At 37.8% G+C, this 22,056-nt stretch overlaps 1 protein-coding gene across 2 annotated transcripts in view; it reads left to right on the forward strand.

Annotated features, from left to right (window-relative positions):
- Ccdc50 (coiled-coil domain containing 50) overlaps positions 1 to 17,404 on the forward strand; it is a 56,894-nt gene extending 39,490 nt beyond the window's left edge. The window contains exons 6-12 of one of the 2 annotated variants that reach the window (XM_013351558.2): positions 1,318 to 1,836; positions 7,472 to 7,587; positions 8,291 to 8,335; positions 8,416 to 8,520; positions 10,113 to 10,189; positions 15,587 to 15,693; positions 17,224 to 17,404. In XM_013351558.2, the coding sequence (XP_013207012.1) occupies positions 1,318 to 1,836; positions 7,472 to 7,587; positions 8,291 to 8,335; positions 8,416 to 8,520; positions 10,113 to 10,189; positions 15,587 to 15,693; positions 17,224 to 17,243 (989 nt within the window). In that variant the 3' untranslated portion in view covers positions 17,244 to 17,404. The remainder of the gene's footprint in view (positions 1 to 1,317; positions 1,837 to 7,471; positions 7,588 to 8,290; positions 8,336 to 8,415; positions 8,521 to 10,112; positions 10,190 to 15,586; positions 15,694 to 17,223) is intronic. The other variant, XM_005344781.3, reaches the window with a different exon arrangement.
- Positions 17,405 to 22,056: the final 4,652 nt, after the last annotated feature.

Raw genomic sequence — 22,056 nt, forward strand, 5'->3', positions numbered from 1 at the left:
TAAAAGGCTTTAGAAATGTTACAGTTATTCTGGTCTTGCAAAATGCTCACTAATTTACTTTCTTGTTTTTATAGTATGCTTGGGCCTGATAAAGCCCCATAAAAACACCCATGTATGTAGGGTTTTTTTTTTTCTTTTAAATTGGAGAATTTGCATTTGTAGCTTATACTTTATGTTTGTATTTAGAAGACAGTATGGATCTTTTTAAAATGTATTTGGAAAATGACACCTGTTTATGTCATTCCCATTCCAAATGTCATTCCCATTTTAGCTTTTTCCTTGATAGGATTCAACTAAAATGAGGAACAGAATTACCTCAATATAACCAGTCATTTACTTTAACATTCTGCCCTACTCTGTCTTCCCTCTACATTAAACTAGAACCCAGGCTGTCCCAGAAGTATCTGGGAATGCTTGTTTTGAACACATGGGGGTTGGAGGTAGAGGGTAGAGATCTTAGTCATTTTGAACTAAGCAGAAGTTAGGAGCATTGTACTTTATCTTACCATCACTTCGGTGAGAATGCTTAGAAATCTACAAGTGAAATCTCATCACTGTTTTATAAGACTTTATGACCTCTAACTGGTAGCACCTATTCTAGCTGCAGATTGACTTCAGAAAGTAGAAGTTGATGTTTGCTGTCTGTCTTAGGGTTTCTATTGCTATGAGGACACACTCTGACTATGGTAACTCTTATAAAGGAAAACATTACATTGGAATGACTTACAGTTTTAGAGGTATGATCCATTATCATCATGATGGGACCTGGCAGCATGCTGGGAGACATGGTGCTGGAAAGGAGCTGAGATTTCTACATTTTGAATTGCAAGCAACATGAAGTGAGTGGTCTGAAATGTTGGATTTGGCTAGAGCATATGAGACCTCAAAGCTTGTCCCTCCAATGACACACTTCCTTCAACAAGACCACACTTCGTAATAGTTCCACTCCCTATGGGGGCCATTTTCTTTCAAACTACCACACTGTCCATCATTTTGTTATTGGCATTATAAAGTAGGATTTGATGATGTTGTTCATCATTTGTTATCAGCAAATATGAACGTGCTAAGCTCTCCCTAATCATGATCAGATTCTTTATGATTCAAATCATTTCATTTAAATTTTGCTTTTACTTCTTTGGCTATATCTGCATGGACCAATCCAGACAGTATTCATCTTCATATTTCAATTTGTGAAGTTTCACAGCATTTTTATACACCTAAAAATATGATAATATTGAGTCCCAAATTCCCTGTGTAAAGAATTTATACTCTCATTAAGTTATCCATTTTATTTTTATACCTTCTACCTCCACTCAGACCAGCCAAGGTCAAGGAGGGCCAGGGAAATGGGAAACTCAAGGTTTTATAGACTCCAAAATGATGGAAACACTGTAAAGCAGAAGAAGGGGAAATCAAGGCATCTATTGGAGAACTTGGAAGAGATGGAGGAACCATGTTCATCAGAGAGATCTCTGCCTTCTAGCTCAGGCAGAGGGAGGGGTGATGCCCAGAATTCCAGTGATCAGCATGAAAGAAAGCAGACTGGTCAAGAGAGGCTCCGGAAACCTCCACTTCCGAAGATCAGTGGTGAGGTATTTCTGAGCACTGACTCTGATGACTGGGAGGCTAAGAGTAGCCCTCGAACTCGGAGTTGGGAAAAACAGTCCCGACACCATGGCAGACTTTCACCCAAGTCTTCACAGAAAACAGGGCTTCCCTCTGATGAAATTGTGTGTGGGAGGGAACTTGGGCAAGGTGATCACAGAGAACGGAGACATAAGCCCAGGACTCCTCCCTTCTCAGAGGATGAAGAACTTCGACACCACCATGATGCAGGTAATGGGTCACCTGTTGGGAATCCTGTGTGTAAAGCTAGTCAGTGCAGTAAGCATTGTATGCAGCCTTTGTCTCTCCAATTTGAACTCTTGTCCTTAAATGAATCTTGGAGCCAGGTACTGTGTGAGATTCCTATTGATCTTAGGTCTCCAGAAGAAGGAAATATCCGTACTGTTCTCCCTTAAGAGCATGCTGTGTTGGAGGGTTCTCCAGGGCCAGGTTGCAAATATAGGTGCCAAATAACTAGTCGTTGTTTGCCACAGCCTTGCATAAGATACTCTGATTTTAAATTGAAAATTCTTTAATTTTTGGTTTTAATTAAGCAAACCAAGAAGATCTGGTTGTAATTGACTTCCGTGTTTGTCTGCCGGTGGGAGGAGAAGTACTTTATCTCTAGACCTCATCTTTCTTATCTGTAAGGGAGATGTCAGCCAGGCTTTCGGATCTGGACATTTATCATTTTTATCAGAGGTGCCTTATTTTTTAAATCTGGACATTTCTGAGTTCGTTTGGACTATTTTAAGCCTATAAGTGATACTTTCATAATTAAAGCTTAAAAATCATAGTTTTAAGTTACCTTTTATGGTTTAACATGCAACTCTTAATTGTGCACTTCTTCTAAGTGCCAAGATACACAAGTTCTCAATACCCATACAGAAACAAGAGGGTAAGAGCTGGGGAGATGGCTCACTTACTACCTGAGTTTGAGAACCTGAGTTCAAATCTAGAACCCATAGAAAGGTCAGGCAGCCTTAGCAGATGCCCATAATTCGAGTACTCAGGTAACAGCGGTTAGTCTCTGTAACACACTGGATAGCTACCATAGCCAGCAATAATTAGTTCTGAATTCAGCAAGACAACTAGCTTCAACATATAAAATTGAGAGAGAACAAGAAAATACCCAATAACTTCAGGGGACCATACACACATGCATTAACACTGCATGCACTCATGTATAAGTATACTTTCATACCATATAGATACATGCAAGAAATAAAGTTAAAAAAGACAAAATTAAAATAAAAATAAGAAATGAATACCGCTTAAATTTTGGCGGCCCTGAAGCTTAATCTTGTAGTCAGTCTATCATGGACACAGTAATGGCACTGTGTGCTGTCTGGGACATGCTGAGGGAAGGCTTTCCTCATGGCTACTACACTGTCGTGACAGCTGTAATTAATAGACATAGCATTCACCATTTTGCCTTCAGTCGGTGTTACTGAATTGTACAAAGATGGAAAGGTTTCTGTGGTGCAACTATCAAGGAGCACCCGCTGTGCTCTACTCATGCCTTGCTGGTGATTGCAAAGCTAGTTTCTAGGCTGCAGATTCATTCTGACTCTGCTGGCTTTCTTATCGTATCTCACATTAAAAGGTCTTGGTTATGAGGGCAGATGCAAAGAGATGGGGAGATAATTGGGATCCAAATGCGTGCTGTGAAATCCATAAAGAATCAATGAAAGTAAAAATAAAGTTAATAAATAAAGGATTTGGTTATAAGAAAAAGAAAATTTTAGTTTAGCAAGCTGTACTGAATACCACATATGTTGTTTGAGCCTTGTGCCAGAGTCTAACTTCAGAGACAGATGGATGTATTTAAAGACAGATATATAAACATTTTCATATTTGATGCATCATGTTAGGAAGACATAAACAAAGAACTGGGAAATAGAGAAGAGGTTGCTGGTATTCATTAAGTAGGCTGATGGGGAAGTTACACTGTGGCTAGATTGAGAATGTTGCCCATAGTTCCATGAGGTATGGGAGGAGACTTGATAATTCCATGGTAATTCCATTGACCTCTACATTTGGAATCTGCGAACCTGATGTGAATGTGCTCAATAGACCAGTTAACCTTTAGAGCACTTAATCACCTGCCAGGGTTTTTAAAGAAGTTTGGGGACCTGAAACTAAGCACCTACTTAGTCTTCAGTCATCCTGGAGCTGTAATAAAGGTTTGTTCTGCTAATACAGGGTGTAGAGAACAGTATGGCTATAACTACTAAGATGATATCAGTGGGAACTGCTTAGTACTCACCATTTTCTACTGTTGTTCCTGTTGGTATTTGATTTTGAACATGGTCAGGAGATTACATTAAGAACTAATAATTAGGTGCTGGTGTAAGCCCTTGCTATTGAAAATGGTTATAGTTCTTAACGATGTGGTATATGCCAGATTCCTTTTCAGTTATCGATGACTAAACTAGCAGGATAGGGTAACAACACTGGGTCCAAGAGTGTTTGCAGAATAGGGGAGCAAGAAGGCAGCAGAAAATGGAACTGCTAAGGTAAGGTGAGATTTGGTTGGCTTTCCATAGAACAGTTAAACTCTGTCTAACTTTGAGAGGAGCTTATTGTGCTCACATCTGTGACAGCTTATTGGTTACACAGGTTAGCTTACACCTTCCAGGGCCTTACATACACATGCTTGTATTGTATCCCTTGTGAATTCTGAATCAGATACATGGTGACATGCCCTAAATGTCAAATAGCTTCTTTTTTTTTGGCTTCCCCCACTCCATCAGACAGGGTTTCTCTGTAGCTTTGGAGCCTGTCCTGGAACTAGCTCTTGTAGACCAGACTGAACTCGAACTCACAGAAATCCTCCTACCTCTGCCTCCCGAGTGCTGGGATTAAAGGCATGTGCCACCACTGCCCGGCCATATCACCCTGAACATGCCCAGTCTCATCTCAGATGGCTTCTTATGATATATGCATATGCAATACCAAAATCCCATCAGTTATATTTTGTTTTAAATCATACTCAGTATAAATTTATCTCCAATACTAGCATTTTTAGTTTTTTTTTGGTTACAGGTGCATACCTCTATTCCCATCACTTGGGAAACAGAAAAAGGAGGATCTCTGTGAGTTAAAGGCTATCCCAGTCTACACGGTGAGCTGTAGGTCAGCCAGGGCTACTTAGTTTAGTAAGACCCCATCTAGTGAGCTCCACTCCCATTTATCTTACTACATCAAAGTTTCCTTTCGTACGTCATTGTGTTCTCCAGTTACATATTAACTGTATGTAAACTGGAGGTACTGCTCAGGTAGAACAGTTGCCTAGCATGGTCATCTGCAGCACCACACACCTAGGGAAAGAGGAAGGAGATAGAGAAAGAAGGGAACAGCTGAGATGTGGCCCCTCTATTTAAGAACAGTTTCCAAATTCTATTTAGAGTGCCAACATGTTCGATTATCTCTGTTTTTATAAGGGTGACTTTAATGCACTATATACTTATAAACGTCTCATCACTTTGACTCTGGAGGACACTGTAGTTGGAGGCTCCTGCCTCTAGAGAGATCCATTGTCTTAGGCATTGTAGCTGGGGAGGCGATCTTGCCTCTAGAGAGATCCATTCATTGTCTTAAGCACTGTAGCTGGGGAGGCTCCTGCCTCTAGAGAGATCCATTGTCTTAGGCACTGTAGCTGGGGAGGTGATCCTGCCTCTAGAGAAATCCATCATCTTAGGCATTGTAGCTGGGGAGGCGATCCTGCTTCTAGAGAAATCCATCATCTTAGGCATTGTAGCTGGGGATGTGATCCTGCCTCTAGCCAGATCCATCGTCTTAGGCACTGTAGCTGGAGATGTGATCCTGCCTCTAGACAGATCCATCGTCTTAGGCACTGTAGCTGGGGAGGCTCCTGCCTCTAGACAGATCCATCGTCTTAGGCTCTGGGCGCCTCTGTGGAATGAGAACTGCAAATACTGGTAATAGGATATCTGAGTAAACTGTCATCTTGGTAGCTGGGCCAGAGAGAGATGGTGGTTCAAATTCGGATTTTATTAATGGATTCTGGTCCTTGTAGACTGATAGTAGTTATAATTTTATCATCCTGTCAGTGTAATAGCACTATTCATTTAACTACATCTTTGTTAGAATTTAAACTGATGTTTCTATAGTTAATTTTGTTACATAGGAGACCAAACTGTTGGGAAAATGTTGGATATCAGTAGGTAAAAAGCCAGGCATAATCTTTCATCCGCAGCGAGGCTTTAGGCCATTCGCTGAACCCTTTTCCTTTCTGTAGATTGGAGTATGGTACAACAATTCATCCCTTCACTGACTTTACCCATTGTCAAGTCCCTATTTAAGTTTAGTTGTTTTCTCTAAAATCTTCCTTTCTAAATATGGTCATACAAATCATAATTCAGACAAGTGTAATACCCAATTGCATATTCCTTCTTCTTGAGACTATCCTAAACCAGTCAGAAGTCTGGTGTAAACCAGGCCAAACCAGCATAGGATTCAATACCACTAGAGGTGATTTGTGATGATCTGGTTAGTCAGGTTCTGGGAAGTGCGAGTTAAGAAAGACAAGGTTTCTCATCGTTTTTATGATAACATCCACACGCATGAGTCTCTATTTTAAATTTACCACATTGTTCAGTAGAATGTCTATAAAAATAGATTTCATAACATAAGCAAAATTCTCTAAATATAATTTACTTTCATGTATGTAGATGTGTTAGCCGCTTGTGGTTAAATGTAATTAGATATTTTGCTAACTCTTTTAATATATGCTTATCTTGATGGCATAATGTTCTTAGCCAGTGCGTCCCTGTTGCTTGAAGATAAGAGTCCATTGGAAGGACTTAAAATAAATACTCCAAGGCAAGAGCTCACCCAGCCTATTCAAGTTAGAATACATGGTGTTGGGATGGTTTTTAATATTGCTCAAGCACTCATAAGTCATTCTAGTAAGTGATAGTGTCTTTGACTAGTAGTACAGAGAGTTTATCTGAGTAAATTTGGAATCAGATGCGCTACCATTACGCAACGAGGTCTATCTGAGTAAATTTGTATCCCTGTAGTGTTCATTTACTGATGGTTATGCTAGATGCCTGATCTATGATTCCCTTAAAAGGATTTATTATTTCTGAGGGCAGTATATTTATCTTGTTGACTAACTGTAACCTAGAAAGGTATGCAAAGAGAAGTATCTACAATTTTGAAATGAGATTAACTTTTGCCTTATTTGGAATTTGTAGAAGGCCATGTGTGTTCCTATAATACAGCAGAGTACAAAAGCACAATTGTCAGTCAATTATCTTCATCCTTTTCTCTCCAGAGGAGCACTTTCTGATATTCCTCCATGTTATATTTTCCCTAAAATGTTTTAATGTCAATAACAGACGGGTCAAAGTTGTAGGAAAGATCTAGAGCAAATGGTTCTGTGTATACGACAGAGGGAAAGCAGGGTCATATTTGACACGTTTTCTCCTTACTTGTAGATGGCCCTGTCTTTTCTGCAGGGAGATGAATAGCTACAGGACCTGAGAGGAAGTCTTTCTCTTGGTTGTCTAGACCACATTAAAACTCTGATTCTGGAACCTTCTTTTCTCTTAAATGTTTTCATATTCAGTGACTATGTTTTTCTTTTGGGTTTCTGTTTTGAAGACTTGTTTTTGTTCTGGTTTCTTGTATGATTTTGTACTGTTGCAGAAACTGTGAGACATGTTTCTACCAGGCAGATTTCGGGAAGTAGCTTTGTTAAAATGTTTGAATTGTGTGTGTTATTATTTCTATTCCTGGAAAAAATTCACTTTAAATATTAAGATGTCTTTTCTTTAATATTTTTATCTTTTTAGAAAACAGCCCCAGTTACCTCATTGAATTGAATTTTTTCTAGGAATGAAACCAAGAGGAATAAAAGAAGCTGTCTCTCCTCCCACACGAGTGAGCCCCAGGGACCAGGAATGGTATGATGCTGAAATTGCCCGAAAATTGCAAGAGGAAGAACTTTTGGTGGGTACATTTAAGATCAAAGTTCAAGCGAAGTCATAGGGCTATATGTGCAAGCCTAATCCCAATTCAGTTTTATACTAACCGTAAAGAGTTCTGTTGTTGGCATTATGGTTCCATCAGTTGAAAAACTCTTGTTTTTTTAAGGGTGGGGAAATCGAGACAGAGGAAGGGGAGTAGAATATCACCCCACTTATCCATGCTTGACTTTCTATAGTTTTTGGTTATCTGTTATTAAAAATAAGTACTTTAAGTACAATATTATGAAAAGTGGTATCTTTCATTATTGGGGTTATTAATTTTTTCCTTGATTGATTTGTAAATTAAACCATTTTTTAAGTTTGTATGTATAGAAAAAAAATTCTGTAGGATTTGCCACTATCCGCCGTTTCAGTCATTCACTTAGGCTATAGAATGTGTGTTATCAGATAAGGAAGCCTTTTCCATGTAGCTGTGCAGATTGATAAGCATGAGCAACAGAACTCCATAGCCTGATTTTCTGCATTCATAAATTTTGGTAGTTCTCTAAGAATATTTTGTCAAGTGAGTTGCTCAGTACCTTCATTGTGGCGGGTGAAAATGTGCCCATTGGCCATCAGCTTCAGGGACTCAGCTACAACTCATTTTAAATTCCAATTTCTTTTCTGTAAGATGTTTTAAATGGACAGCACAGATTACAGTTATTTGTTGTGCTTCTGGTTCACAGGCTACTCATGTGGACATAAGAGCAGCTCAGGTTGCCCAGGATGAGGTCAGTTCATATTAATGAGATCTCCCTATATTGTGAAACTCAACCTCAACCTGTAACTAATGATATTGCCCATATCTTAGGAAATTGCTCGACTTTTGATGGCTGAAGAAAAGAAAGCTTACAAGAAAGCTAAAGAGCGAGAAAAGTCATCTTTGGACAAAAGAAAACATGATCCTGACTGCAAGGTAGTGTGATGCCTCTTAAGTTTTGCTCCTTTTAAATTACAGTAAAATGAGAGATGAAAAACAGGACTCTGCCCTTAGGATGAGCTCTAAAAATCCATTTTGGATATGTAAAAAACTGCATTACATACATGACTAATATGTCATGGTTGTTTCACAATGGAAACATTGAATTGGTACTGCTCAGACTGTGAGGCTCACTTTGATCATTTTCAGTCTGAGAGTCAGGTTCAGGGGTCCGTTTTCCTGGGCTCACGCTGTAAAAGGAGGCCCAGTTTTCACCTGCTTTACAAACTGCCTCAGTGAGCTGCATTGGCCTGCTTCCCCACCTCTGCCCTTTCCCAGAGCTTTCTCTTAGTGTTTGGTAGATGAAGGGCTGGAAAGCAAATGCATATTCCCAGCAACCATTGCTTGTATCTCAGGACAAGAACATTTTAGCAGGACCTGGGACTTTACCTCTTTAATCACAAGTAGTTGTGTATCATCATTCTACTGTGAATTAATTGTATTGCAAGTTCAATTTAACAATAAGTATTCGTGTGCAAGGTACCACTGGGACCAGTGTAGAAAGTTCCTTGACAATAAGAAGACAGTTGTATGGGTGCTGATGGCAGGGTATGCTGAAGGGGTGGAGACCAGAGCATCTCTGGAGTGAGACAAATCACAGACTACATAGAGTGTAGAAGAGCAAGCAGACAGGAGTTAGTGAAGTAAAGCTCTGGGAAGCAGTTAGTATTAGCCTGGGGACATGTAGCCTCAAGTCTGTACTCAGGACACACCCAATCTCTGCACTGTTTTCTGTTTTCCTCTTCTAGGTCTCTGGGCCTGCCTCATAGTTTCTGTAATTATTATGAGGGGAAATAACCTTGAACCTGTACTGATAATATCACTTAACCCATTTTTCTTTGTTTAGTTGCTAATTATTAGCGTCCTGCCTTTTGCAGTTTCCATATTCTGTAACTGGTACTGGTATAAGTCCTTTCTTAGAAAATTGGACTTGAAATGTGCTTTACTTGGCTGTTTGGTCATGTGTCAGATATATAGAGAAGAGCTTAAGATCTCAGATCCAGATTCCATCAACTGTGTCTTCTGGATCTGATCAGCTGTGCGTGCCTGTGGGAATCACAATGAGTGCAGCAAACACATGCGTGTGTGCGTGTGTTCATGTACACGTGCATGCAAGTGTGAGTGTGTGGTGTGTGAATGTTTAGTGTGTGATCCAGTCATCTACACATGCCTGTGTGGATTGCGAGTGTGTATGTTTATGAGTGTGTAGTGTTCGACCCACTCAGTCTGGTCACCTACTTTTCTACACATGCCTGTGAGGACTGTGCGTGCGTTCGTGCGTGCGTGCGTGCATGTGTGTGTGTGTGTGTGTGTGTGTGTGTCTGTCTGTCTGTGTACGCGCACACACACACCCAGGAAAACTACCAGACCATCGTGTCTGTCAATTTTTGGCTTGAATGACTAAATACAAAATATTTTTATGTTATTCGGCTAAATGTAGCCTGAAATTCCTAAAGGACAGCTTGCTGGAGAATAGCAATTTTCTGAAGTTCACCTTTACTGTTCTTTGGTCTTTTTTCTGCCCGTAGTCAAAATCAAAGTCAGCACACTCAAAATCAAAAGAGAGTGAAGAAGCATACCGTTCCAAGACTGACAGGCCGTCAAGGTAAGATGGCCCCTGGAAAGGAGAAAGAGGGAGTTAGCTTTGGAGTGGTGAGCACACATCAGTTGTCTGAGAAGACAACTGTTCTTTCCAGCAGAGAGCCCAAACTCTACAACTGGGAGGTAGCTTCAAGTGTCACTGGGTTACTCTCCAACTATGTTCAGAATCTTACATTGGAATGCATGAATCCTGTAGGCAGTATTTATAGTAACACTGGGGTAGAAGAAGATTTCTGTTTTGTTTTTTATTTGGACTATTTCTTGGCATTTAAAGTCTTGTGCCCTCAGCTGAGAAAGATGAGATTAACCAATTTCTAAGTTAAAATCTGAGATTTTAAACTTTGATTGGGGCTGAGAAGATAGCTCACTAGATAAAAGCATTTGTATATGTTCATGTAATGTGTTGTCTCTCTGTGTGTATTTGTGTGTAGTTAATTGTCATGATGCAGATTGAGTCTCACTATGAAAGTAGCTGGCTGTGCTCAGTGTTCTTGACTCACACAGTCACAGCATTGAGGAGTTGCTATCTGGAGAAGCAGGCTTTTTTTCCTTATTGTTTATATTGCCTTTTCAGAATGTTTCATTAAAATATGAGGAAAAACATTAAATATGGAAGGATGGCATGGAGAAAATGGGAGAACAGTAAAAGAGGATTGATTCATGGAAACTAATCTATAGTTAAATAGGGACAAGAAGCTTTGGTATTTAGCAGGAGCGAAACTATAAATGACAGTTGTGATTTGTGTATTTCAAGTCCCTAGATGAAAGTACAGAAAAAATTTCACTGTAAAGAATGCATAGGGTCAGAGAGCTCCTGGCTTCAGTTCCTAACCACCACATGGTGGCTCACTACCATCTGTAATTTCAGTTCCTGGGGACCTGATGCCCTGTTCTGGCATATGTGGGCAATAAGTATGCAAGTAGTGTACATCATACATGTAGGCAACCACTCATACACATAGATGAGAATAATACACCTTTTAAAAAGGAAGTTATGGGGCTGGAGCAATGGCTCAGTGGTAAAGATCTGGCTTCTCAGAGGACCTGAGTTTGATCCCCAATACCCACATGGCAAATTAGAACCATGGGATCTAACACTCTTGGCCTCCAAAAGCACTGCTGCATGTGTTTAACAGACATGTGTGAAAGCAAAAACACCCATGTGCACAAAGAATAAAACACAATAAATATTGTAATAAAAGCAATAAAATAAATAATAAAAGAGGAGATAGTTATGTTTAATCAGATTTGAATGTTAGAAAACACTCATGTATATTGAATTATGTTACCTTGTAAATATGTTCTATTTTTATATTTTTACATATGCATTAAAATTGTATGTTGATCCTAGCCAAAGGGAAATGAAGGAAGAAAATCAGAAAGCCAAGGATAGTGTTGTGTATACAGCATGTTCAGTGTTCAAGCCAGGATACAAGAAACCAGGTCTCGAATAAAAAATAAAAAAAGAGGAAAGGAAGCAAATAAACTTGTAAAATTTTAAATACCCTAAATTAGTTATACCTTGACTTTTAATCCTGCACACATGTGAATGTGCCTCAGCACACACATGAATAGCAACAGAAGTATACACAACATATATAAAATATATATTATACTATATATTTTCTATTTTTAAAATATATATCATATATTGTGTGTGTGTATATATATATATGTAAAATTATTTTTAAAATGTAACTTTAAGCTTATGTACTTTCAAAATATAAATACCTTTCAGAAACCAATAAGAATTTGTATTGCTCTGATGACAGTAGTAACATAATTTGTGTAAAATCTGTTGCTCTTTACTTTTGCTAAGCACATATAGGATGTTTACATTTGTAGTTCTGTATATTCCTACAGTTTCCAAGCAAAGGAAGAGGCAGTCTGTTCTCAGGAGATAAATGTCTAGTTTTTGTTTAATCACATGAGTTCAGATCATTTTTAGGGGTATTTTTGTTCAGCCTTCAAAGTCTTTTGCCTCTTTTGAACATTAATATCTTTGATGGTAGATAAAATAGGGCATGCTGGGGTGGCTGTTTTTAAAGGGTCATTAAAATTAAAAACAAGTTTGTAGAATATAAATAGGACCTCTGAAGACTCCTGGGCATATTGGAAGTGAATAACAAAATGATCTTTTAAAGTGACTGTTAAGAATTATTGTGGATTTGCACAAGCATAGATTTTTATGTCTCCTTTGTAGTGAAAGGAACACTCATTCTAAATATTATTTGATAAAATGTTATGTGAAACCAAATATGGATTTTATAAAACACTATTTTAACATATAAAGCCTCATATGCTTAACAGATTTGTGAGTGCATGCATTTTGCATAGCTTCTGTTTCCTCTTTCATTTTTAATCATGATGAAAAGGTTGGGTAGGTAACTATTTGCATAGACAGTTAATATAAAGTATAGGAGAACATGGGTTTCCATGATCATTCTGTAATACTTCAGCTTAACAGTGGACCAGTCAGCAACAACAAAACAAATAACAGATTCTCATGAAGAGCCTGGAGCATCTGTTGTCAATGTTCCCATTTCTTTTGTTATTCCAAGTTTTTTTTTTTCTCTTTCTTGTGGGAATTAAGGATCAGTCAGTAGTGTGGATTAATTCTAAGCCAGAAACTTCAGAGGGCGTGCTGTGCATACTGCAGAGATTTCAGACAGAGACTTCAGAGGGTGTGCTTGTGCACACTTAGGTCCCAGTGAGACTGAGGCAGGAGGAGGTTGTGTCTAAACCACTTGGGGAGTAAACTTGACTAAGGAAAGAAAAAACAAAATAAAGTTTCAGTTCCAGGGATTTTATACTGAAAATGCTGGTTGCGATTTTAGTTTTACTATAGAAAAGACTGAATCTCTTGCAAGCCTCTTTTTATTTCTATCATATTTATAAGATTATCAATTATATTTCTCTACACTGAATCATCTTTTGATTACCCGAATACTTAGACCTCACATAAGTCTAGTCTCTAAGAGTGAAGATTTTTTGCTGTTACAAAGTTTATAGTCTAATGGCAATTACTCAGATCACTGTGCTGACTTTGTTAAGTGGCGTAGGTAAAAACATTGGGTGTGACAAGCCTAATGAGCCACTTAGCCTGACTCAGGTACAGGCAGCTAGAGGATGAAGAACATTTAGCAATCATACTAATTAAAAATATAATTTCATAAGAAGAGAAGAAAGCAGGTAATTGTAATATAAGAACCACAGCATAAATTCTTTTCCCATCTTTAACCATAAGTATCACTAACTTTAACACAATCCTCTTCATTGCAATATAATAATTGTGTAGGAAACAGTAAGTCTAGATGTAGCCCTTGTACTGCCCTAGAAAATTTGCTATGTAATGGTCTCCCCTAATGGCTGCGTGAACAAGATCTGAACAATAGCAATATCAATGAACGTGGAAGTGGGCATCTTTTGCTAAGTTCCAACCCTAAACAAAGAATCACAGGCAACTATTGACTGCTGAGAGAAGAATTAGCCTCTCCCAGGGATGAGCCCCCTATTGGTTGTCCAGTGCAAAGTAGGCAGCTTGAAACCATATGCACACAAATGGACTCAGCAGACTATATTGTATATGTGTGTATATGTGTGTTTGCATGTATGTGTGTACATACATGTATCCTTGTGTTACATATGTAACAAATATAAACAAAGAAAAAGTGACTATCAACGAGAATGAAGAGGGACATGTCAAGGACTGGAGGAATGAAAGGTAAGGAAAAGTGATGTAAATCTATTTCAATTACAAATAAAATATAATTGAAAACAGCTGAGCGGAGCAGCATACCAACTCTGCATAGAACTGAGGGTGTCTTGGTGGAGTGAGTTGGTTGTCTCTAAGGTCGTCCAGTGCTTTGTCTTCAGGTTTGGAGGTCCCTGGAGAGGTTTATGAAAACCTAAGGAGACCGCTCAGCTACAGTGATAAACAATGCCCCTTTCTTGGTCTTGGCTCTAAACTTAGCTACTTTCTAAAGCTAAATCCTGAAATCACTTGTTGTGTTTCAGTTCTTCCTAACATGTCTTATGTCACCTTGTAAGGCGTTGGGACTATCAGTCAACATTGAGAAAACAATCACGACAGTCAGTATTGTACACACATGATTCTGAATGAAAGTATTGCCATGCTTTACTATGTGTTGTTTTTATGCATATAGCCGGAACAAAAATATTAAAAAACATAAAATTAAGAATGCGTTTTCACCTGACATTTGAATGTTTGTGATACAAGGATGAAAAGATCCTTCTAGCTGGCCCTTGGGGCTCACTCTGTGCTATTCTCTTTGGTTTGAGGCTGCACAGAGCACAGATGTTGATTGAGCTCTTCCATTTCAAAATATCCAGACACACATGTCATATGTGCAGGCACTGCTATTCCTGATGATACACATATGTAGGTAGCTCTGTGTTGGAGCACTGCTTCTGGAATCTGATCCTGTTAACTGTGTTGTTGGTGTTTAACAAGTGTTTACACTTGGGTCAGCCACTCACATGGTCTGACCATGCTCACATGTATACTTATGTTGTAGTTTCCACACTGAGGATGTGGAATTCTCCCTGTACATACAAGTTGTCATTTTTTTTTACCCTTCCCAGTACCCAGGAAGTGATTTCTGCTAGGGATAAGTGGAGAAATTCAAACATGATTGCTTTAGTTTGTAGATTGATTACACAGGTAATTTTGTACCAAACCACAAGTTTTAAAACTTCAACATACTTATACCTTATGATTATACAAAAGATTCTATAATATGGTATGTGTGTGTACATATACCATTTGACTATACCTTTAGAAAATTAAACAATCGAACTGGTTTTTTTCGTTTTCATTAATGCCAAATATTTGCAAAATTCTATTTTAATTAAATTAATAAATTTAGAATTTAAAAATTGCCTTTTGACATTTTGTTTCTCTTTGACATAAAACCTTGTAAACGAGTTGCACAGAGAGTACCATGTTTTTAAGATAAATTTTGCCACCTAGTGGACAAAGAACCACTGTTGCTTATAAATGGTCTCCCATTCTTGGTTGCTGCTGCCCTTTCTGACTCTTTCTTTTCTTCTTTATTTAGCTTTATTAAATTATTCACTTCTTTTCCTGGATAGGATCCGGCAACATGAAGTAAATGATTGGCAGGCCATACTTCATGCACATTTGCTTCCATCAGTACAATGCCTCACACATATTAGATACTGGGAAAATATGGTTAGTGGATTATAGGCATCAAGAACAGTAAGGTAAAAATTATTTATTCAAGGACATGTAACTTAGTTTAGTATAGAACTAAACTAAGAATTCTGACACACAGTAAAAAACTCATGCCGTATTCTTAGGGAAAGATGGAACTGTAGTAAGCATCACTTAAGAGTTGTAAATTTTCACTCCCTGCAGACCTCCACCACCTACAGGGATGGACCCTGTGGATCTGGACCACACGCATCTTACAAACCAGCACAGTGCCACTCGTCATTTCTCAAAGGCGGAGCCCTCACATAGAGGTACGGAGCATCTGTGAGGTCAAGCTGAGGTCCTGTAATAGGAAATGAAATCTGTCTTCCAGTTATGGCAGGGGAAAGCACGCCGTCCTACGCCCGTCCTACGCCGTCCTCCTCTCATCAGTTACTAAATACCGCAAGCTAAAGTACTCTCTTTACGCGAAGTGCAGGGTGTTTGTGTCCTCCATGTGCAAGGCAGTGCTCTTTGTCGTATTACTGGAGGGATCGCAGCACACTTAAATCCGTTGGAATGCTTTATATGCAGTTTAAACAACAGAAACCTGAAGGCTGAAGCTTTTCAAAACTAACACATTCTTCAAACAGTTCCAGAGTTTTGGAGCATTTCAAATGTAAACTTTTCAGATTTGGGGTGCCTCAACTGCCAATATGTAGTCATATCAATTAAAAAGGAGAAATTAAGGATAGTCTGTGCATATGTTTCAGAGAAAAGTTCTGAAACCTAAAACAGTTTTGATGCAAGCATGTTGGTGATGTTCAGCCATCTCTGACAGTAGGAATTAGATTTACAGTGTGTACATATACATGCCACATAGCTTCTCACAGATGAAAGGTGCAATAAAGAAGATGAGGAAAGAGATGGAGAACTATAGGAAATTAATAATTTTATAATAGAAGCATCATTGGATGCATTTATTTTCCCAGTATATACATACACTGAGATACACACACGTTTATGAAAGAGTTCCTTTTTTAACTTTCTTATCTTCAAAAGAGTGGTAGTAAAATACATAGTCCAGAATTGTCAGTTACGAAAGAAGGCTGTGTGTGGTGCTATATTCCTGTAGTTCAGACACTTCAGAAGCAGAGGTAGAAAGATTGGGAATGCCAGGCAAATATGAACTACATAGTGAGACCTTGCGGGGTGAGGGACCAAGTGAGAGAAGTTTGCAGAGCAAGTTACAAATGTTAGGTCTTCATATTTGATGGGACTTCTTTGAAGATTTCTTAGGTGAAGTTTTTATCATTCTTTTTCATTTACTGATATTTCCAACATCTCTGTTGTAGTGGGTGTTTTCTTTCTCAAAGTTGAATCATTTGGGGGCAGGGTGTGTCTGTCCGTCCTCCACATACATTTGTTACAAAGTATTAAAGTGACAAATTGATTCTGTACATGAGATTTTATAAACAAAGGCTTTAAAAAGAACAAAGCAAAGAGGAACCACTTGAAGTGCATATAAATGAAGATGAATCTGGGATAGGGAGACAGTGAAGTTTTAAACTTGCATCTTTTTATTAAATTAAAACTTTATAGAGAACTTGCAAATGAAAGAAAACATTGCACAGCCAGATTCACCAAACCCAGTGTTTATACATTGCAATGAGATAATGTAGTAGTTAGGAAGCTTTCAGATTTGGAGTTTTACTTTCACTCTCAAGTATTTACTTTGCACTTTTGCACCATCAAAAAATGAAAAATCCGTGACAAAGTTAAAACTACAAAGATAGCTTTATATTTTTTCCTGATTCAAGTGCCTGCATTTTAATTGTCCTTCCTTTTTCTTCTTTCCCCAGGTTTCCATAATAAGCAGTAAAAGAAAACAAACAAAAAATGGAATCTGCCTTGAAAATGGACTTGCTGTAGCACATATGAACTGAACAATACCAAGTGCATTCCACACTGGCTGTCCTTCTGTGCCATTCCTGGAGTTACTCTCAAGTGTTTTCTAACTATAAACAATTTCAGTTCTCTTCACATGTTTTGGTTTTTCTGGTCACTTGGGCAGTGTAAGGAAATACAGCGTCTGAATATTGGCCGCCTCTTCTCTGAATCTATTTCCTGAGATGCAATTAGAACTTCACAAAATGACACTTGCTTGATATAGGGTATCTACATTTAGGGACTAAGGTTTATTTAGCAATTAGAAGTGTGCAGAAATGGATTACCAAAAATCATAGCATTTTGATTCAAGAAAGTATAGTAAAGTATATGAAATAACCACTTAGTTGTTTATTAGTATGATGTTTTGAAGGATATTGTCTTTGGTTTTTATCCTCTTTAGAAAAAGTAAAATGACAACAATAAGATGGGGGAAATGGCCAGAGCAGTGAAATCTGGAATTCTGAACACATGGGTTAGTGGAGGCTCTGGAGAGCCACAGAACCTGCTAGGTGGGTGGCTTAGGGTGTCATCCTTCAGCATTGTGCTGCTGCTCCCTCCATGGCAAGGCTTTCTGAGGCCCTTAGTACATCATGTGCTAATATTTATTTGTAAAACCTTAATTGTCCAATCCTTTCACTCAGGTTCATAAAGAGTCAACTGAAAATTAAAGGAAAAAAAATAGCCTTTCATAGCTTTGATTTTCCAATTTTGATTTTAATTGTGGAGCCAAAGGAAATAGAACATTTTCCTAAGAGTTGACGCCATCAGTCTTATTTGCTGTGTACAGCAAGCGTCTTGCTCCCAGGATGTAACAGTTTTTGTTGGCAATCTCTCAGTGATGTCTTTAGCACCTGTAATAATTGGGCTCATTCAACAGAAAGTTGAATTTGATGAAGTGAGTCTTTGTCCAGGTGTGTAGTTCTGCTTCTTTGTTGATGGCCATTGTATTCCTTTCCACAGGACCTTTAAACTCCCCTTAAAACTTCAGTCTTTGTCAGGCTGCTAATTAATAGAAGTATTTATTTGCCCATACCACTTAGTTAATATAAATAGCAGCCAAGCTATGTCTGTATCTGATTGACAGTCTCCCAGCTAGATTTGCTGTTATTTTCATTGTATGGGTTTTTTTGTTTGTTTTGTTTATTATTTTTTTTGTCATTTCAATATGCTGCTTATTTAGGAAAGAAAATATAGTTTGCCATGAGATAAATAATTTAGGGACTGCCTATATTCCATTTGCCTTGTCTTTCCAGACTGTTTTAACCTTGGGGAGGATTCTGGGAGACTGTTCCCAACAGATTTTGATCACTGATTGTATATCTTTCTTTATAAAAGTTACATATAATAGAAATTTGAGTGAAGTTGTGGGCAAGAAACAGACAAAGTGGTGCAAACATTTGGGAAGTGTGGAGGAGAGGGAAATTATAGGCCTGAGTGCCATGAAATACATATAGGAAAATCTTCCTTTAGACAAATGGAAAATCTAGCCTTCAGTCCCATTGTGTACAATGGTTTCCATATCAGAACTTAGTCTTGTTGGCTTATGCTAATGCTGTATCTTTCTTTAAACTGCCCTGTGATTTTACATCATGTTCTTTAAAGATATTTTATACTGATAACCTTAAAGAAAAAAATGTTACTGCGTTTTTATTTGATAATTAAATGGCAATGTTTTTTGCCATATTTCTGTTTTATAAATGTTTACTTTTGTATTTCATGAAATTATTATTTTTACTTTAAAAGTGCATTTTTTTGCTTTTCATGGACTTCATTTCATCATATTTATTGTTGTAAAATGGACATATTACAGTTTAAAAAAATGCCAAGCCACTTAACCAGAATGCTGGAGTCTTACCTGTGGTGGTGAATGGCCAAAGGAATACAGCCCATGTGATAGCCAGCTCAGCATCAGTATTGGAAAAACTGTTACTTTTCAAAGTTTTTTTTAAAGAGTAGAATTTTAAAATATTTTGTTTATTTTTTGTAAAGTGAACAGTTTTTAAGAGTATCAGTAATTATTTACTTATGACTAAGAAGATAGAAAAAATTTCTTAATTATTCTTAATTAATGTTCTCAAATTTTGCTATCACTCAAATAATGCATTTTTGAGATGATAGGAACAGCTAATAGCTCTTAATGAACTGCCACTCTTCACTGTGGTTTCTGCTTTTTAATTATCATTTTTATATTAAAATGAATACATTTATTTTGTTCCTTCTGTTGTTGCAGTTTGATGCAGCTTAATTATTAGGTCTGTACTGTATTATGTTTTGCTGTCAACATATAGACTAATTCTTTTGTTTCTAAATTTCTTTGTAGGTCTTGCCCTTATAGCCCCAGTATTACTGAATGAGCACAGTCTATTAAGGAGTCTCATCACAAGGTTACCTGACATGATGCTCTCCCCTTTCCTTCCCTAGAATTTTTTTAACTATTAGTTAGAAAAGAGCATAGTTAAAAGTCAGGTTAAATATTCTAATTTGAAAGAAAATTGATTCCAGTATTCAAGCTACTGTATTCAAGCTACTGTTAGTTATAATTGCTTTGTTGCAAAAATAGATAATTGCTTCTTTTGTTCTCAAAGAATCTTGAGAACTTTTGGAAGTGACTTTGCATGTCATTGAAATGCTATGGGTCAAGTGATTTTTATAACAAATGGCAGTATAGCAATGAACTAAAAACCAAAACAGCAACAACCAAACTTTGGTTTTCTGGTCTTTAGAAACATCTAATTTAGGAAGAGAGATGTTCATAGATGTGCACCAGAAGAAACCTTTCCATAGTGACACTGGTCACATGGACCTAGATAACCATGTTTTAAAATGTGTAACCTGTGTTTCATTGGATTCTAATACTGTTGCTGCTTCTCTAAATCTCTTCGTGCCAACTTGAAAAAAAAAAAAACTACTATAATATGGTGCATTCATTTTGTTCACCACATAAGTGGTTAACATTTTATAATCTTGATTTTTAATGACTAATGCCTTTGTATAAAACTCACTTGGGAAATATAAAGATCTATTATTCTTGATTTCTTGTGTTTATTTTTTTTAATTTTGGCTTTTTTTTTTTTGAGATAAGGTTTCTTTGTGTTACAGCCCTAGCTGTCCCGGAACTCACTCTGTAGACCAGGCTGGGCTTGAACTCAGAGAGACCTGCCTGCCTCTGCCTCCCAAGTGCTGGAATTAAAGGTGTGTGCTACCACTACCCAGCTGTTCTTGATACTTTTAAAAGATAACTTCTGATTGGCTGAGATCATCAGTCTGATGATCATTCGAGGCCCATGCAGAAATACTCAGAGGACAGACAGAATTCCATTTGAGGAGGATAGTGTTTGTTGGGGGAGCATTGACATTGAAAGGAAACATTGCTCACCTTGATTTCACTGCCTATGCTGTGTTATGTTCTTGTAGCAGCTCTAAAAAAAATCAAAACCTGATCTTTCAGGGAAAAAAATGATTTTTAAAGTCTATAATGTGTGTATTATATGCTGCTCATAGCAGAGAAGTCACTCAAGAGTCCCCCCCATCTTACTTGTTGGTGCCTGTGTGCTTCAAGAGCCATAGCTGTATATCTGGTAAGAGGCTGCTTGTTTTTTCCTGCCCTGTGGTGGGGCAATGTAGGCAGAGAGAAGCCTACTGTCTAGTGTCCTGTAAATGCTGCATGGAGCAGTATTATCCAAATATGGGGTGGAAGTTTTTTGTTTGGTTGGGTTTTATTATATGTAAGACAATTAAAGGGAAGACTCAGAGACTTCTGTTGCTTCTGCTGTGTAACTCATCAGAAATGCTCAAATTTACTTTTAAAGTCTCTAAGAAAGCAAGACTAAGCTATGAAAACATTAACAGAGTCACTTTTCTGATGAGCCCTGCACTTTATGTCAGCAATGTCTGTGAAGATCAGTTTTGCCTTAAATTACTTTCAGTCCAACAAAGGCCATTGTGTTTGGTGTATATGTACTCTTGTGATCTCTCCATTGGCATACAATCCATAGAAGAGCCTCAGACATCATCAGCATCATCTGGAGCTTTGAGCTTCTTGCCCAGTACTTGGTTTGACTTCTGTATTAGATGCACTTCTCATTTCCCTGAGTAGTGCAGGCATGACCAGAAGCACTGCTAGGGGAGAATTCCCTGGCTGGAATATCCACACACAGTGAAAACTTTCTGAACAGTTGAGAGTTTCCTGTTCTTTTAATGGTGATTGTGCAAAGATATTCTAAGGGTTTTGTGGTTCAGTGACAAAATTAAGATTATTTTTAAGAATTTGAACAATTGTCTTTGTGTATTGGGATGCTTATTTACCATTAAAAAGAAAAATAGGAGAAAACCAAGCAAAATGGAGACATTTATTAGACATGGTGATGTGAAGAGTTGTAGTTTATTACTTTTAAAAGAGAATTAAGCAGGAAACATTGCCTATGGTAGAGAAGATAGAAGAGCCCCTTTACTAGGCTGTGTTGGATGCCACAGACTAGCACAGTCATGCAATCACGTATTTACCACTGAAAGCCATTTCTTTTCTCTTATAAATCCGAGTGCTATGGCTAAACATATTCATCATAGGTTTAATATGCATTTTAAGCAAAGCAGAAAGTCATTTTCTCTTTTGAAGTTGCTTTTCATGGTATACTGATTTCAGCATTCTAGGTCAGGGCAGAATTAATTATGTGACTGTATTGCCCTGGTCTTCATTGATGAGCTTCACAAGTGAAGGGTTTGAGTAACAAATCAGCAAGGATTGC

This window comes from Microtus ochrogaster, chromosome 2, assembly GCF_000317375.1.
Source record: "Microtus ochrogaster isolate Prairie Vole_2 chromosome 2, MicOch1.0, whole genome shotgun sequence".
NCBI classification, from domain to species: domain Eukaryota; kingdom Metazoa; phylum Chordata; class Mammalia; order Rodentia; family Cricetidae; genus Microtus; species Microtus ochrogaster.